The 17,054-nt window shown below is 37.9% G+C and overlaps 4 protein-coding genes across 4 annotated transcripts; 1 reads left to right on the top strand and 3 right to left on the bottom strand.

The window, feature by feature from the left end:
- LOC110765778 (triacylglycerol lipase OBL1-like) lies at nucleotides 1-2,709 on the bottom strand. The gene is made up of 5 exons (XM_021969012.2): nucleotides 2,278-2,709; nucleotides 1,804-1,997; nucleotides 1,682-1,715; nucleotides 661-1,289; nucleotides 1-555 (listed from the first exon to the last, which is right to left on the bottom strand). Exons 1-5 carry the CDS (start codon nucleotides 2,579-2,581, stop codon nucleotides 286-288), a joined length of 1,431 nt encoding a protein of 476 aa, XP_021824704.1. The 5' UTR covers nucleotides 2,582-2,709; the 3' UTR covers nucleotides 1-285.
- Nucleotides 2,710-3,713: 1,004 nt separating this feature from the next.
- LOC110766289 (triacylglycerol lipase OBL1-like) lies at nucleotides 3,714-6,836 on the bottom strand. The gene is made up of 5 exons (XM_088244366.1): nucleotides 6,296-6,836; nucleotides 5,575-5,768; nucleotides 5,426-5,459; nucleotides 4,626-5,254; nucleotides 3,714-4,246 (listed from the first exon to the last, which is right to left on the bottom strand). The coding sequence occupies exons 1-5, from the start codon at nucleotides 6,597-6,599 to the stop codon at nucleotides 3,983-3,985; spliced, it is 1,425 nt and encodes a 474-aa protein (XP_088100492.1). The 5' UTR covers nucleotides 6,600-6,836; the 3' UTR covers nucleotides 3,714-3,982.
- A 4,239-nt stretch (nucleotides 6,837-11,075) lies between these two features.
- LOC110766019 (transcription factor HEC2-like) lies at nucleotides 11,076-12,373 on the bottom strand. The gene has a single exon (XM_021969277.2). The coding sequence runs from the start codon at nucleotides 12,026-12,028 to the stop codon at nucleotides 11,204-11,206; it is 825 nt and encodes a 274-aa protein (XP_021824969.2). The 5' UTR covers nucleotides 12,029-12,373; the 3' UTR covers nucleotides 11,076-11,203.
- A 3,799-nt stretch (nucleotides 12,374-16,172) lies between these two features.
- RALFL34 (ralf-like 34) lies at nucleotides 16,173-16,953 on the top strand. Its single transcript, XM_021968927.2, has one exon. It carries the CDS (start codon nucleotides 16,337-16,339, stop codon nucleotides 16,742-16,744), a length of 408 nt encoding a protein of 135 aa, XP_021824619.1. The 5' UTR covers nucleotides 16,173-16,336; the 3' UTR covers nucleotides 16,745-16,953.
- The last annotated feature ends 101 nt before the right edge of the window (nucleotides 16,954-17,054 follow it).

Raw genomic sequence — 17,054 nt, 5'->3', positions numbered from 1 at the left:
TTTAGAACCGAGACAATTCTCATGCTACTATGATTCTTGTCGTTTGATTGGTGACAATTTATGTTCTGGCTTCACTAAAGCATCACTTAACCTAATATATAACGTATTTGGATGAAAAGAATTTGAATTTCGATATTTTGGTCGAAATTTTCTACATATTTGGAAGAACCATAGGTTCATACAATACAGGCATCAATTAATAAATACAATGTGTTTAAAATGACTAAAAATAATAGGGAACTTCAAATTAAATTACAATTGAAATCCTCCTCACAATCATTGGCACTAATTACATAAATAACGCTTGGGTGGGACGAACACATGAGAGGATCCCAATCTGGTGGCATTTACGTAATCTTGGGGACAATGTGCTGCTGCGCCTGGCATGACCAATCCCATTAGTCTAAACATTTTGAATAAGGGCCCTTCTTTGTAGTCAGGTCCAAACCTATCTGGAATGGTGAAACTTCTTATCAACTCTCCAAAAGCATTCACCGTCATGGGAATTACCCCCTTTGGCGAGAAGTAGTTCTTGTTTGGCTCCTCTGGAACAACCTGCACATGAGTGGACCGCATTTTTAAATATATTGTCTATTATGCAGTCTACAAATATGATTCCCTTAACATTACTTGAATTTTATAAGAGAAATCAGTTGTTACCTGAACTTCATATTGCCTATTATAGTAGAGGCAAGTCCCAAAGTGCTTGAACATTAGGGCCTTGTCATCATAAGGCAGCCTCGGCACCATGTCATTACCATAAACAAACCTGAAATACTTAATCTTATGCTCTGTCATTTTCTTTTCCATGTACTGCCCAAAATCCTTATCTCCAACCCTAGGTTGCCCAAATGTATAAACTCCCTCTAATCTCTCCAGCAGCAAATCTGAATCCTTTCCCTTGTGGAAGGTTAAGACTGCCGGAAAGAGAATTGCTAAAGCCCCACCTAAACTGTGCCCGGTTAATATAAATTTTGCTTTAGCATTTTCAAGCAGAAGTTTCTTTAGCATATCCCTAATGGCATAGTAAGCTAAGGCTGGGCGGCTATCATCTTGTTTGACTTCCCCCGGCTCGGGCCAACCAACATTCTTTTGTAAACCGAGAGCTTTCATGAATCCACCATGGATCCTTCCAACTCCTTCGAGTTGATACCAAGAGATGTCAAAGTCAGAGCACCATGCATCCGCATCAAAGGGTTCAGTGCCTCTAAAGGCCACAACAATAGTGTCATGGTCATCACTTCTGTCACGAAGCATAAAGGCTTGTGTTGTAGCTTTTTCTTGATAATCTGCCAAGACAATAATAATTTCAGTTAGGTTCTATGCAATTTATGCATGTGTGTATATGTTAATGCTGAAATTATCAAACAATATTGATGTTTGATTGTACCACTGGTGGATCTAGCCATGTTTTGGGTAGGCAGCTGTCAGGAAATAAAAATAGGTAGATTCGAAGCAAAAAGACAAAGGAAAAGAGAAAGGGAAGAAGAAAAAAAAAATTGAAAATAGAGAGAAGGAAACAAGAAGCCCAGGGAAAAGAGAGAAAAAAGAGGGGGAGAGAGAGAGAGGAGAGAGGGAAAAAAGTGGCAGGGAATCACGTGCTTATAAAACATTATCCTATATATGTCGATGTATGTGTGGGACTTAATTTTAATTTTTTCAATTTGAGTTTAGTTCTTACCATTCCAGAAGTCATAAGAGCCCAAGAACTCCATCTGCCAAAAAAAAAAGCAGGTGTGAGTTTTACAATTAATTCTAGTATATTGGAGCTAAATAGCTAATTAAAATTGTAAATTCTCATACCTTCCAGTGTTCCTGAACCGTAGTTCGGATGTAGAATGTGTTCTCGTATGATATTTTAGACGCCATCATACTAAGTGCTGCATTGTACCTGCCATCTCCATGTTTGATGCTTTTGTCCAGCTCTACTCGCTTGTCCAGATGTCCAATAAACGACAAGAACATTCTTGAGTCTTTTTCTGGTATTATAACCTTACCTGTACGTATAACCATTATCCAATTAATCTCCATTTTTAAGGTTTGAAATACCAACTGTCCGGAGACGGCCGGGTGCTGCTGCCTCTATTTAGAAGTGCTGTCATGAACCGTACGCGTAGCGTTCAGGGCGACTATGGCAATCGGTATTCAACGCTAAAACGATTTCTTAATACATTTTTCTGAATGAAATTAGTATTTGGGAGGAGACAATCTTGTTTTCTGTGTAAGAAGGAGCAATGATAATATTTAATAATGCATGAGAAGGAAGCAAACTTATACCTCGCAGAAAATCTAGGATCAGCCCGACCAAGCTTTGATTACTTGAGATAAGGTTCAAGCACATCTCGATCCCCCACCCAATAGTTGCTATTGGCTTTGCCACAAATTGAAGCAACTTTTGCACCACAATAGAGAGAAATATTAGCCATCTGCGCTCAAAGTCATCCTCAGTCTCCTCAGAAGAGTCAACAAACCTCCTCCTCTCTAAGTCGTTGGAAAACAAGATGTGAATCAGATCAAAGAAACCCACATCTTTGGGTTCCAAGAGCATGTAGGTGCAAGAAAATCCCTTGTCACAAGCCATGATTTCAGTGCTCTCAACCAAGTTAGAACTAGTTTAAATATAGCTAAAGTTTACTCTCATACGTACAATAATTGCAGCAGACTGTTGTTGATCAGCTTTGGTGGCTCTACCTATATCAAATACTGGCCAAGTCTCTTTTAGACTTCTTTGACGTGCGCGTTCACTCAAGGAAAGGTATATGAATTATTGCGTGGAATCTTTTCTTCTTTTTTTTCCTTTTTTTTGTGGGACGAATTCCACAAATTTGGATGGGACAAGACTATTTCTTCTTTTCCAGGATGGCAAAGACTCATAATTCAATATACTTTTGTTTAATTGACTCATTTGACTTACTGTACTAGTAAACAACGTGCGAGCAAAATGAGTACAACTTGCACAACCTCTCAGAGACTTCGACGAAAATGAACAAAAACGAAAGTCCTAGAGGCTTGGAATAAAAAAATTTAAAAAATTAAAAAGCATGGTCTTGGGTGTGAACCAGCGCTCTGTGTTTGAAACTATTGGTAGCAACATATGGATCAAACCCAACTGCCAAACATCGGGATATAACAATTTTGGCACCCCTTTTTTAATTATTTCGCCCTATAGAGTTTAATCCAAATCTTAACTTGCAAACTAATGATCTTGAGTTCGAACTCTCATGACATCTTAACATTTTGGGTGAGAAAAATCTCATATGAATAAAATATACGAGCTTTTTATTTGGAATGAATGTTTCATTGGTCTAGCGATGGTCTTTTCCAAAGTGTTTCAGTTTTCACGTAGTATAGGTGCTTTAATTTCTGTTCTATTTACAGAAGACCGACCAACAGGGATCATTTCAGATAAGGCTGAAAATGGAGATTAAGACAGAGCACGTAGAAGATTAGGTTCCTGAAAAGCATGCCCAACGACAGCTAAAAACTAATATTCTATTCTATCATTATTGAGAGAGTATCATCATCACTAATACTATTAGTCAAAAGTATTTTTCTTTTGCAAATTGTTGTCTCGTCATATATTTTTTTATACGAAATGACCTTGGCATATATTAGGTGGTGGTGATTTCTTAAGGAAGTTTACTCTCCACCTCAAACTCAAAATCAAATTAAGAAAAATTCCTTATAAACTTATGTTAATGACAAATACTCACAACACCTCTTCGTATATAGGTGACTCTCCACCAAAGTGTTACTATTTGTATTACATTTGAGGACTACATTACTTACTACTTCTCTAATATATAGATTGAGGCTCACCTCTATTAGAGAGGTGGTCAACAAATATTTCCTACAAATACTTATTGGTAGAGAAAATATTAAGATAAGGAATTTGAAGTTCGATATGTATTTATAAATGGGGAAATTGCAATCCTGCTCAGAATTGTAGGCATGCAGGACTACAAATATGCATATTTTAGTTTCATATGTAATGGTTGGGCGGAAGGAAGACTTGTGAGGATCCCAATCTGGTGGAATTTACATAATCTTGGGGACAATGTGCTGCTGCTCCTGGGATTACCAAACCGATTAGCCTAACCAATTTCAAGAAGGGCCCTTCTACGTAATCGGGTCCCTCCTTAAAGGGAATGGTGAAACTTCTTATCAGCTCACCAAAAGCATTCGCCATCATGGGTATAGCACTCCCTAGGGAGAAGTAATTCTTGTTTGGCTCTTCTCGAACAACCTACACACATTAACATCATAATAAGAAGCATGTAATTGTAATTTCATATTGTGAGAGTTAATTGTATATGTTATTGTTTCTAGAGTTAAATTATTTGTACCACATTTACGGGATCACATATGTATACATATGGCTATAACTAACCCTACAAGTCGGTTTCACATGCATATATATTTATTCAACATGCATTCCACAAATGTAATGTGCCAGATCTGTGAATTTGGACCACTGACCATGTTGATTTTACTTGAATATGTGGTACAAACTCACTGCTTCATAAGCATTTGCGTAGCAACACAAGTTTGGTAAGAGAGCATTAACACTTCTTTTAGTACTAGATTTTATCAGTTGAATTTGATAAGAGAAAAGCAGTTATTACCTTTACTTCATATTCCCTATCATAGTAGAGGCATGTCCCAAAGTGCTTGAACATTAGGGACTGGTCATCATAAGGCAACCTGGGCACCATGTCATTAGCATAGACAAACCTAAAATACTTAACCTTATGCTCTTTCAACTTGTTTTCCATGTACTGACCAAATCTCTCATCTCCAACCCTAGGTTGGCCAAATGTATAAACTCCCTCCAATCTCTCCAACAGCAGATCTGAATCCTCTCCCTTGTGAAATGTTAGAACTGCGGGAAAGAGAATTGCTAGTGCCCCACCTAAACTGTGCCCCGTTACAATAAATCTTGCTTTGTCATTTTCAAGCACAAGTTTCTTCAGCATATCCCTAATGGCATAGTAAGCTAAGGCTGGGTGGCTATCATCTTGTTTGATTTCCTCCGGCTCGGGCCAACCAACACTCTTCTGCATTCCAAGTGCTTTCATAAAGCCTCCATGGATCTTTCCAACCCCTTGGAGCTCATACCAAGAGATGTCAACGTCAGTGCACCATGCATCCGCATCAAAAGCTTCTGTACCTCTAAAGGCCACAACAATAGTGTCATGGTCAGCACTTCTGTCACGTAGCACAAACGCTTGTGTTGTGGCTTTTCCTTGATAATCTGGTAGACAATAATAATAATAATAATGTTCAGTTATAGTTTTTATCATATACATATATATACAATGCTAATACGGAAATTCTTATCATACAATTTGACATGTTATGTCCGACTATTTTGCTTATAAAACATTATCATGTTAATTTAGATGCAATTCAAGTTATTTCTTACCATTCCAGAAGTCGTAAGAGCCTAAGAACTCCATCTGCCAAAAGAAGGGGGGGAAAAGGCAAGGTGTATGAGTTTTACAATTAATTATAGTAATTATTAAATTAATGGAAGCATTAATTGGAGCAAATTAAAGATGTAAATCGCCATACCTTCCAGTGATCCTGGACCGTAGTTTGGATGTAGAATTTGTTCTCATATGATATTTTAGACGCCATCATACTGAGTGCTGCATTATAATTGCCATCTCCACGTTTGATTCTTTTGTCCAACTCCACTCGCTTGTCCAAATTTCCAATAAAAGACAAGAACGTTCTTGAGTCTTTTTTAGGTATTATATCATCACCTTCGCACATAATTAATAATATTAAACAATTGATAATAACTTAACAGCAAAAAAAAAACAATAACAACAACAAAACATTTCATCATAACTAATAGAATATATGGAGCTTCCATGTGATACAGCTGCATGTATCTTTACAAGTAATTTTCATCTGGTCATGCCAAATTGATAATGCTTAGGGGTAGAGCTAGAAATTTTGTTATAAGGGGGTCAATTGTGTCTTTTTCTTAAAATCTTCCTTGAAAAACCACAAATATTCTTAATTTTACAAAGAGCCACATGTAGATTAAGGAGACGACCCAGGCTTGCATGTGAGTGGTGGTGACTGCCATGAATGCTAGCTAATGCTAGCATTCACGGCAACTCACTGTTGCTACCTTCATTTAGAAGTGCTTCTTTCAATTTTAGCGTATATGGCAACTATGACAATCATCATTTAAGGTTAACCAACAGAAATTACATACATTAAAAGTATTTTAGGATGCTAAGCAATCGCATGCATGAGAAGGGACCAAAATTATAGCTACCTCGAAAGAGATCCAGCAGGAGGCCAACCAAGTTGTGGTTACTTGAAAAGAGGTTCAAGCACGTTTCAATCACCCAGCCAATACTTGCCATTGGCTTTGCCACCAATTGCAGCAACTTTTGCACAACAACGGAGAGAAATATGAGCCATCTGCGCCCAAAATCATCCTCGGTCTGCTCAGAAGAGTCAACGAACCTTCTCCTCTCCAAGTTATTGGAGAACAAGATGTGAATCAGATCAAAGAAACCCACATCCTTGGGTTCCAACAGCATGTAATTGCAAGAGAAGCTCTTGTCGCAAGCCATGAGAGAATAATATAATCTTAGACTTGTTAGTGGTTGAGTTCCCAATAATGTTTATTTTCTGCGCTCTGAATCCCACGTTAGAAGCAGTCTATATATAGATAAGCTAGGGTTATGGTGGCTGCTATGAACAGAAATTGAAATAGATAATAATAATAGCTAGGGTTGTGGTGGCTGCTAGTCTTAGACTTCTTTGACACGTTCTTCACAAGAAATGTTCATATATAATGTGGAATACTTTTGTGGGGGACTACTTCCTCATTTTTTTCGAATTTCCATGTTTGTGTAATTAAATATATATACAGTTGTTAGCTTCATTTGAGTTTGACCTCACATAAATTATAAACTAATTTGTATATTGTATTCGATCCTGGACGATACTGTAGGAGTGAGATCTGTTCAATTTATTTTCTAAAGCGTGCTTGCAGCACAAGTCAACTTGTTCAACTTATCAAACATTTCCAGGAAAATGCAAAGCAACCTCTAACCTAATTTATTTCCTAAGGCATGCACAGAGAGAGAGAGAGAGAGAGAGAGAGAGAGAGAGAGAGATATATATATATATATATATATATATATATATATATATAAAAGAAACTAGATATTGTGATTCACACGCGCCAACACCTCATTTGTTGTCCTTTACTCTTACCAAATAGCCTAATTCCCATGTGTCTCATCCGAATTGAATGTTTCTTATGTTTTGTGAATGTTGATTTAACCTAAAACGTGTTATTTCATTCTCATTTTTCTCATGGAACGACGGCGTCAATAAAATTAGGTACTACAGTCTCATCCGTATTCCCTTACTAAATTTTACACATAAATCTTGTGCGTAAAAATAAAACATATTCAAGAAGCATCCAAAACTTTGATCGGCATGTCTTGTCGTTGTCATTTGCCATAAGTGTTTCATTTTTCACTAAGTACATCTGCATCCTAAGATATGGACCAAAGACCCACCAACAAGATATTTAGAGTTAGAAAATTAATTTCAGAGAAAATGAAATGGAGTTCAGAGAGAGTAGAGGATTATGTTTCTGATAAGCATGCAAATTATTTTGTTTTAATAGCAAATGAGCTTGCGATAAGACCATATTTTTTAATTATATATTTGTTGCATGCAATTCATCTCTTATATTATTTCATCAACCTTATGAGATTAAACACATCGTATTTTGTCTCAAATGAAGATCATGATGTGTTTAATTAGAGTAAAAATCATAAGCTTGCCGGTCTAAAGGAACCAAGATTGGTTTGTGATCAAGGCATGGACATTGAACACAATTTTGTGTGCCACTGCCGGACTTTCTTAAAGAAGGCCCTTCAACCAAAAAGCCTCAGCCCGTTAAGCAATGTCCAACTGTACGTGGGTTCATTTTAGCTTTTTAGGGGTCCAAATACGGATTTTGAAATTCAACTCTCCAGTAGTACTGTTGCATTTCATGACAGCCCATCTTTGGTTTTTTTTTTTTTTTAATTTTAAAAAAGTTTAAAGCGGTAGTTTACAGATCATGTTAGCCCATCACAGGGTTCGAACCTGAGATCATTTCCACTTGACTAGATCCTATTAGCCCATCATAGGGTTCTTTGTTGTTGTGCAACGGAGAAAATAATATTTGGCCTTTTCAATTTCCTTAAGCTCCCCTCAATGCCTGACCTTCTGGCCTCAACCTATGTGGCCTTTGGCATTTTCTCTAGCTGCTTGACTCAAAGGCAATTTAACTCAAGAAGCCCATAAATCTTTTTTGTTTTCTTACAAGCGATATCAATAGAGAGGAATTCAAATACAGAATCTCGAATACATGTGTAGCTATTCTAATCACTTGATGAGCTATAAGCCCCTTGTAGAGGCCATAAATCTTTAAGCACAGAATAAAACTTCACCAAGTTTAATAAGGTTTAGTGGGCTTAGGGAGTCTTATCTTTTTATCAATTGAAGATTATGATTCGAATTTGGTACTCTTTCAACGGTGGGAAGACAAAATATCACTGCACTATGAATCAGAGCATAAAGAGTTTTAGGAGTTTAATTGCAATTGCAAGTTTCAACTCAGTGAAAAATTCTTTCGAGAAGTCGGATCTCTAAGTCTTGGTACACAAAATTCTACTGTATTGTAAGTTTTTTGGTTACATGTTAGCAAAAAGTAATACCAACAAGAACGAAACAAAGAGTTGAAACTCAATTCTTTTTTTAAACTTTCAAGCAGATGAATTGAATTGCAGATTGGAGCCAACCTTGCAATTAAATTTCTATCAAATATATTTTTCTTTTTTCTCCCTTAGATTTGAAGGAGATCTACTGTGTGTATATATCATCTCAATACATCTCACCTTGCATAAGGGACATGGGAATGAATTGTCATCTTCCAACATAAGAGAGGAAGAGAGAATTTGGTTCAAAGATATTATATACGCGTGCTCCACCTGCCCCCCTTTAAATTGGCTACTCCCCTCCCTGCCAAAATCTAATCCAACCAACCAACCAACCATTTTATCGTCTGCATTCATACATATGCTATATAGATATATATAAAAATAATAACTTTCCTATCTAAAAGAATTCCTTTGTTGCTCACACGGTCACACCACCTTATCTTCATTCATAGTGGCTTCTTCCCATCTTAATTTAGTGCACTCCAATTGCTCAACCGTTATTTTATTAGATGCTCTAAATTACATATTTCAAACTGTTTGACAAGCGAACATTTGCTTATATGAAGCAGCTAAAGGTGATTATTGTTAATACTAACATTTTTGGATCAATAAATACGCGACTTTGTTGTTGTTAGTGTAGCTCATAAAATTTAAGCGCGAATATAATCCGAGTTTACGAAGAAGATGAAAATTAATCCGATGAATAAGAGAATATGAAAAAGGAGTAGATAGGAAGATGGGAAATGAAATTATGATAGAAGAATGTGTCAGAAGGATGATGCAAATACAATGCACTTGTTGCGGGGTTGAAAGATCGACTCATTTCATGGATTTGTGAAAAAGGGGGACTTGATGCTATGCCCTCTCTAATAATGAAAGCTTCTTTTGGATGTTGGAAACTTAGTAAGGTATCTCACATGGGTCTATTTGATGTATATAGATGCGGTTTGACCATTATTTTTTTCTTTGTTTTCCTTCTTTTAATGCAATTTTTTTTTTTTTTTTGTTTTTCTTTTTTTAATGCTAGAGGAGATAAACGGCTGTTTGTTGTGAGGCATGATCCTAGAGACATAAACACTTCCATTATTCGACCCTGCCCTGGGAGGCAACCTACCACCCACACCTCCATTGCAGGAGCTAAACTAGAAACCACTTTTTCCTTTCTTTTCTTTTCTTTTTTCCTTTTATAAAAAAAGGCCATTGCCCTTGTTTTACATTCCGTTTATTATTGGAACCCACAAAAATTGGATCAACCACTCTCATATTTTAAACTAATGGCAGAAAACAATGATGCTAGGAGAAAGAAACCACTAGCTATTCATTGTTACCTTCTTCTTTGGTAAAAGATATTTCTTCATGAAGGATAACAATAAAAAAAGTTGCTACCAATAAGGCATTCCTTCAAAGCGAAAGCCTAACTTTCTAAGAACTTATATGGAACACTCTTAATTGGGCTACGTTCACGTTACACTTGTGTTATAATGCGGGACGTGCAAGTGATGTTGGTGGTGCGGATGAACCACCCATGCATGGCAACTTGCACGACGTCCTGACTTGGAAAAGTTATAGTGTAAACAATACCATAAGAGAGAAAGATGGTCCCTTAATTAGGAGGGAAGAGAGTTCTCTATCCTTTTTCAACATTTTACATTGTGGGTGAATGAGACTCTATGGGAAAGTTGAAGTTCCATTTTCTTGTTCACCTTTAGTTGGGGATAACATCTCACTACATGGTCATCTATATGTAGTCCCCAATGGCATCTTCATGATCATGCAATGTTTATATGGGTGGGTTGAAGCTCTCTGTAAATTACCATTTTAGCTTTGACAAACATATAGTACAAACAGATGCAAAAGCTTGTTAAACTAAGCATGAGCCCTATTATCCATAGTAGGTATGAACCCTTTTAGGTGTAGGATTTTACCTCAAACGACATCGGTGCAATGAGTAGTGAATCACCAAGTTCTAACTAGTGAATCACCATCTTCATGAGCATGCAATTTATAATGACACTGCCTATAACATTCTTCATGCCCCATTTTCCACATCCATGGATCAATTTGTCCTTCCAAACTGAACTATCTACAGTACTCAAGCCGAACCACTGGTGGATCTCTTGTGCCCATGAACTATGGTGAAAGGCCTTATATCATTAATTGCTGTAGATCCAGTGGTTTTTTTTTTTGTTTTTTTCCTTTTTAACAAATATTTTTGCACTTGAAGTTGGTTGGGATATTTGGGCAATGTAAATAGTGTTTGCATGGACATACTATTTTCCAATACATGACTTGATGCAATTTCTGAAGGCATGCATGCATACATCATAAATTTTCTTCAAAATAACATTAAGAATCAACAAGTAACAAGTACAGATTAACTTCTTTACATGCCCCTCAGAACAATCGATCAAACGTACAACAATACATGATATTTCAAAGCAAATCTCTCATCATCTCAGCATCTGCATAGACCCAACCAATTGAGAAGGCCTCAACAAAGCAGAATAGTTCACATTGCCCAATTGACCAGCCCCTTGGAAGCCAACACCAATCGGTCTATCTGCCCCAGCTCTCTCCAAAGTCTGCACTTGTTTCTTCAAAAACTTCACATAATGTATAGCTTCATCTAGCATAGAAGCTGTGTCCATTTTAGTCCCGCCAGGAACAAGTCTCTGCAGAATTCTAATCTTCTCGCTTATCCTCTCCCTCCTGTGCCTCGCTGCCACGCTCTGTGGATCTTTAGAAATCTTAACATTCCTCCTCTTCGGGGGCTTCACCGATTCAGGGTCTATTTGAATGGGCTGCATTGCTGCAATTCTGAAAATCATCTCTCTCATTGCAGCCATGGAGTTTCTCTTCTCATATGAATTAGGAGGAGGGCTAGTTTTGATGAGCCTTGGGGTGAGGGGCTCCTGAATTTGGTTTCCCATGAAAGAAACAGAGGAGGGCAAGGCAGGGTTTATCAACGTGGGCTGGGAATGTTGTGACGAAAGTGCATTTGGGTTGTGGAAAATGGGGAGAGATGAGATTGTTTCAATGTTGTTGGTGATGTTTGAGTTTGAGTTTGAGTTTGATCCCCAAGTGAAATCCATCTCTGGAAATGTGGGGTTGCTGCTGTTGTGGTAAGAGTCACAGAAGTGATCAGGAGACTGCTGCTTTTGCATTTGCATTTGCATCATCATTGTCATCATGTCCATGTGATGATGGTGATGGTGATGATGATCATCACCTGCCGATGATGATGATGATGATGATTTTAGCATGTCAACATCCATGGCCACCCAGACTTTTGCTTAAACCACCCACCCACCCACACACACACACAAACACACACAGTTCTATTGAAAGAGAGACAGTGAGATAGATGGAGAAGTGGGTGCAGAACACAGACTGGAAATAATGTGATGAGAAACAGAGAAAACAGAGGTATGGGGGAGCTGAGGAGAGAGGAGGGACTTTAGGGTTGTATATATGAGATGTGTTGTGCAGTGACAGGGATAAGGAGATGGAGGAAAGTTGAAAGCAAGCGAATAAAATAGTGAAGGAAAGTTGAGAATGATTTTAAATACTGAGAAAAACCCAATTACAGAATCCAGCAGGCTTCACTTGTAAGTGGGAAGGACTTTATATAGCAAGTTGTGAATATTTGAGTGACTTTGATATACATATATATATATATATATATCAATGGAAACCTATAGAAAAATCTCAAGAAAACTCATTTATGAATGCATTAATGTATATGATAGAGACCGCCCATCATGTAGGGCTATCTCAATGAAGTATTCACATCAACCATCCGATCATTTGGTTCTGATCAAACAAATGGTCAAAGATGCAAGAGTATATCAGATTAAGGGTAGAGCACTAATTGAATGAAGGTGCATGAACTATATGATCTCTTTGACTGAAAGGCCTTTGCTTTGCCTAAAAAATATTTACTTTATGAACACAATAAGATGAATTAGGTACCCACAGTCACATGAAATGTGTCAGAAAATATAATAACATAACCCAGCCTCCCAGAGTTTAGCTATACCAGCTTTAAAATATTAATACCCAATTGAATGTGGCTGTCACCGGAATAAGTCACCGGCGTTGACATATTCTGGCGGGTGAAGTGGAGAAATACTTCCATAACCCCGGCCCCTTCTTTTTATCTCTTTTTTTTTTCAGTGATGGGTGAAGTGGAGAAATAGTTTCATACTCTCGTTTCATTGCCCCTTCTTTTTATCTCTTCTTTTTTTATAAGTGACATGTGGAGAGAGATAAAAAGAAGGTGACAATGAAACCGAGATAAGAAAGCTTTTTTCGGTGAAGTGGGGTTGGGGCCTACTTGTGCAGTATTCTTCCACCTTGGGGTGGAATTGTAATTTTCAGTATCCTGATCCTGGCGTGCACCGCTGCTGTTTGGTCTTGGCACTCTTCCCAAGGTGGATTAGGAACTGACGGTGATGGTGATTGCTTACACCTTAGCCCCCACAAACAACTCTTTTTTCTTCTTTATCTTTGATTTTCTTTTCATTTTTTGCCACTGGTAAAAAATATTAAATGTCTTCTTCCTTGCTAACTAATGGCAACAAACTTTATACTGAGCAAACCCCTTTGCAGGTTCCATGGACATGGTAACTAATTAAGATTAGTAAATCTGATGTGACAAAAAAGCTGATGGAGATTGCTGGCCTGAAAAACTGAGCACAGTGAGAGACAGACAAAAGTTGGAAAAGGGAATTTTGCATTCCATTATCAGAACAGAAACCATTCAATCAATACTCCAATTTTCTACCACATCACATCATCTTTTTTGTTGGGGTTTCTGGGTACTTTCTTCTTTTTACAATTTCCTACCATATCAGAATTACTCATGCTTTGTTCTTTTTTCTTTTTTTCTTTTTTCTTCTTGTTGGGTTTTTTTGGGTTCTTCTGATGCATCCATGCAAATACTCTCTTCTGTAAAACAGATGTTAAGATTTTAACCTTGCCTCCTCTGCTTCAGAGAGTTGGTGTATAGGTTATGAACAAAAAAAAAAAAAGGAAAAAAAAAAAAAGAAGATTGGAGAGTGAGAAAGAGAAAACAATTGCTATCAACTGCAAAGAATCTTGAGCAGATAATAAAATTGCTCACAAAGTGGTCCAGGTTTTCTGTACAAGCTATCGCTCTCTCTGTCTCCCTATGATATTCTTAAGCCTAAAAGCATTTAAGAAAAAAGTTTTACTTTGCACCTCAATTGCACAGGCCAACAGCTACTGTTGAATTTGCTTCTTCTCAGATTGTCTTGCTTGAAGTTCTCATATTAACATTATTGCTAAAGAAACCTTTTTCTTACCTATTGATGATAATTGAAAGCAACACAAGTGCTTTTCGTACCGTATTTGTTGAAATTAGTCAGTGAGGAATCTTATTGACGGTGCCTACAAGGCCCTCAAAATCAAAATTCAACTTGTAGCAAGTACAAAATTCAACAGTTGCTTTTTTTAATGCACTTTTGGTGAATTGGCAGAGTCAACCTTACATTGCATATCAAAACTTTTGAGGTCATGGTTTTAATTCTCCCATTGCTCTGGGATTGATTGCTAGGCATAGCCTAGAGTAACTAGTTTTAATCTCCATGCACCGACCTTCTCTTAATTATCCTAATAGCTTGCAATTGCATACATTATGGATTACTAATGGGGAAGTTCTTGATTTGATGTTCAAACTTCCCTTTGGCATAAAATGCTTATTGGTCATAAAAGTACATTTTTCAAGAATCATTTGGATTTTTACCAAAACAATTTTGACACTCTCTTAATAAAAACACTTCTAAGAAAGACACTACAAGTGCTTCTTACAAAAGCAATCCACAATGGGCGTGTGGAAAGAATGTAAAATGAGAAAATGAAAGTGCTTGAATAACATTGTCCTTCTTAATAAAAACGCTTCTAAGAAAGACACTTACCAGCATAAGTGTTTCCTGTAGAAGCAGTACTAAACGGGCATGCATAATGAGAAAAGGGAAGTGCTCGAGTAACATGGCCCTTATTAATACCTACCCTCTCATCTGTTTGAGACTAGGGTAGCGCATGTGTGTTGTTGTTGGTTGTTTCGAGTTTCTGCTATCTTTGTTTCTTGCACAGAAGAGAGGAGTGGGAGGCAATCCGTGATAATAAAAACAATAAGATTAGAATGGACCACTTCGGAGTTCAAGTCATGCTAATCTGGAGCTATAATGGAGTCTATGGGCACTTTGGCTACAGGACCTGTCTTCATCTGCATAAAGTCATGGTGCTGATAAGCATGAAGCACTAAACAATTCTATATAAAGACATATATATCATACCAGAAACAAAATTACAAAGATAATATAAGACACAGGACTCCATTATAATTTACACAAAATTCAGTTATATTTGCAAATTATATGGCACAATATTTTATTGGGTTATAAAGCCCACGGCTCATATATTTTTAGGCCCCATACTAGTTGCAAAGGAGCCTGGGCCAATCTGTAGCAATCCCCCTCTAATAACTGCGCAATGTTATTGGACAGGGGCCACAAATAGTACAGAACAAACTCAGACCAAGCCCATTTGGGATTTTTTTTTTTTTGGGCAAAGCCCATAAATGGATTTTACGTTCTATCTTTTCTAAACAATTCTTGGTCTGCAAGGGGCTTATAGCTTCAATGGTTAAGAGTAGCTATCCTTACACCCGAGGTCTTGTGTTCAGATCCCCCTCGCTTAATATCGCTTGTGCAAAAAAAAACAAAACAAAACAAAAGGGGTTTATCACAATTCCATACAACTTTCTTTTGGTGAAATTGAAATTGGGGCTCAAAAGCCCAAACCAAAACAAGAGAAGATAAACTAGCCCAAATGGCTTGACCTAAACACCCTAACAAGGCTAGGACTAGGAGGGAGGAAGTTGAACCAAGTGCAACCCAAATCAAAAGAGAAGCTTAGCTAAGCTATGTTCTTTTCCTAATAAAGATGATCAAGCTTCCAATTATATACAACTTTCCCTTCTAATCTTAAGTCTATTTGTTTTATTTCAAAGGAATAGGGAAATTGTTTGTTTTCTTTTTATATTAATGAATTTAGGACCAACTTTTTTCCTAAAAGTTTACTTGGTTAAACAATAATACAAATAAATAAATAAATAACTGATCGACGCCAACATATTCCGACCAGCCGCGTACACTAAACACCAAATTTTAATGTCGTATTCCGAACACTATAATATCCCGCGCCTCAGTCTCACCACAAAACACCTGACGAATCATACTACACGACTCCGTGTAGACCCCGCTCAGGTTCCATATCCCTCAAATCCCACGCCAACTTCAATCTCCCTACCTCTACACCCTGCCACACCCAAACCTACCCCACCGATAAAACACGAAAACCCAGACACGCTATAACCGGTACATTGATGAAGCCCAGCTGTAACCCAATTCAGCTCCTTTCTGCTCACTCTCACATGTGACCCTTGGCCCCCTTGCCTCTAATGTAAACCCCAAATCTACCCTAGATTGATTTTTATAGATCATTTCAGATACAAATTAAAAAACCCACTTCACCACTTTCTCTCTCTGTGAATTTCCATGGCTTCTGCAACCCAACCCAACCTCCTCCTCTGTTTCTTCCTGCTTTTTCTCTACTTGGGTCCATTTGTCAGCGCACAGATTGAAGAGACCAGCTTGAAGTTGGTGGCAGAGGCTCTGGAGTGGCCTAGCTCCACAATGTCACCGCTCTACGACGAGCTCGATGAGGCGGCGGAGGAAGACGGCGGCGAGGACATGGAGCTGGACGTAGAACATGGGTACGCGCGCAGATCTCTGTTCTGGCGGAGGGTGAAGTACTACATTTCGTACGGGGCTCTCTCGGCCAACCGCATCCCCTGCCCGCCGAGGTCAGGGAGGTCTTATTACACCCACAACTGCTTCAAAGCCAGAGGCCCTGTTCATCCGTACAGCCGAGGATGCTCTAGGATCGCCAGGTGCAGACGATGATCGAAATGCAGGTGTTTTTAGCTTGCTGGGTTGGTTGGGCTGAGTTTTAACTAGTAATTTAAGTTTTGGGTTTTAAGGTTTGAGGCTGTTTGTTTGTTTTTGTTCAATGGCATTGTCGTCGTCGGCATCTACTTGTTGCTGCGGAAAGTGTTTTGTTAAGATTGTAATTTGCTATGGTAAATTAATGTGGTGTTATGATGATTGGTTAATGTTTTTGGAGGGTTTTTAACTGTTCTTAACTATCTCAACTGCCCTCCACCAACTCCATTCAATTTCAACCACCTTTCTCATCCAATTGCGGTTTGCTATA

The sequence above is a fragment of the Prunus avium genome, chromosome 7 (genome assembly GCF_965620075.1).
Source record: "Prunus avium chromosome 7, drPruAviu1.hap1.1, whole genome shotgun sequence".
Classification (NCBI taxonomy): Eukaryota; Viridiplantae; Streptophyta; class Magnoliopsida; order Rosales; family Rosaceae; genus Prunus; species Prunus avium.
The sequence above is the reverse complement of the archived record's forward strand: the minus strand, read 5'-3'. Positions and strand labels throughout refer to the sequence as shown.

What these genes read in the sequence shown, in the direction of transcription:
- LOC110765778 (XM_021969012.2), bottom strand. Translation starts at nt 2,581, where the DNA reads ATGGCTTGTGACAAGGGATTTTCTTGCACCTACATGCTCTTGGAACCC. An exon ending in GATCCTAGATTTTCTGCGAG is followed by an intron (nt 1,998 to 2,277) that starts GTATAAGTTTGC and finishes TTATACGTACAG; the next exon opens with GTAAGGTTATAATACCAGAA. An exon ending in CTCTTATGACTTCTGGAATG is followed by an intron (nt 1,290 to 1,681) that starts GTAAGAACTAAA and finishes TTGTCTTGGCAG; the next exon opens with ATTATCAAGAAAAAGCTACA.
- LOC110766019 (XM_021969277.2), bottom strand. Translation starts at nt 12,028, where the DNA reads ATGGATGTTGACATGCTAAAATCATCATCATCATCATCATCGGCAGGT.
- LOC110766289 (XM_088244366.1), bottom strand. Translation starts at nt 6,599, where the DNA reads ATGGCTTGCGACAAGAGCTTCTCTTGCAATTACATGCTGTTGGAACCC. An exon ending in CGGTCCAGGATCACTGGAAG is followed by an intron (nt 5,460 to 5,574) that starts GTATGGCGATTT and finishes TTCTTTTGGCAG; the next exon opens with ATGGAGTTCTTAGGCTCTTA. An exon ending in CTCTTACGACTTCTGGAATG is followed by an intron (nt 5,255 to 5,425) that starts GTAAGAAATAAC and finishes ATTGTCTACCAG; the next exon opens with ATTATCAAGGAAAAGCCACA.
- RALFL34 (XM_021968927.2), top strand. Translation starts at nt 16,337, where the DNA reads ATGGCTTCTGCAACCCAACCCAACCTCCTCCTCTGTTTCTTCCTGCTT.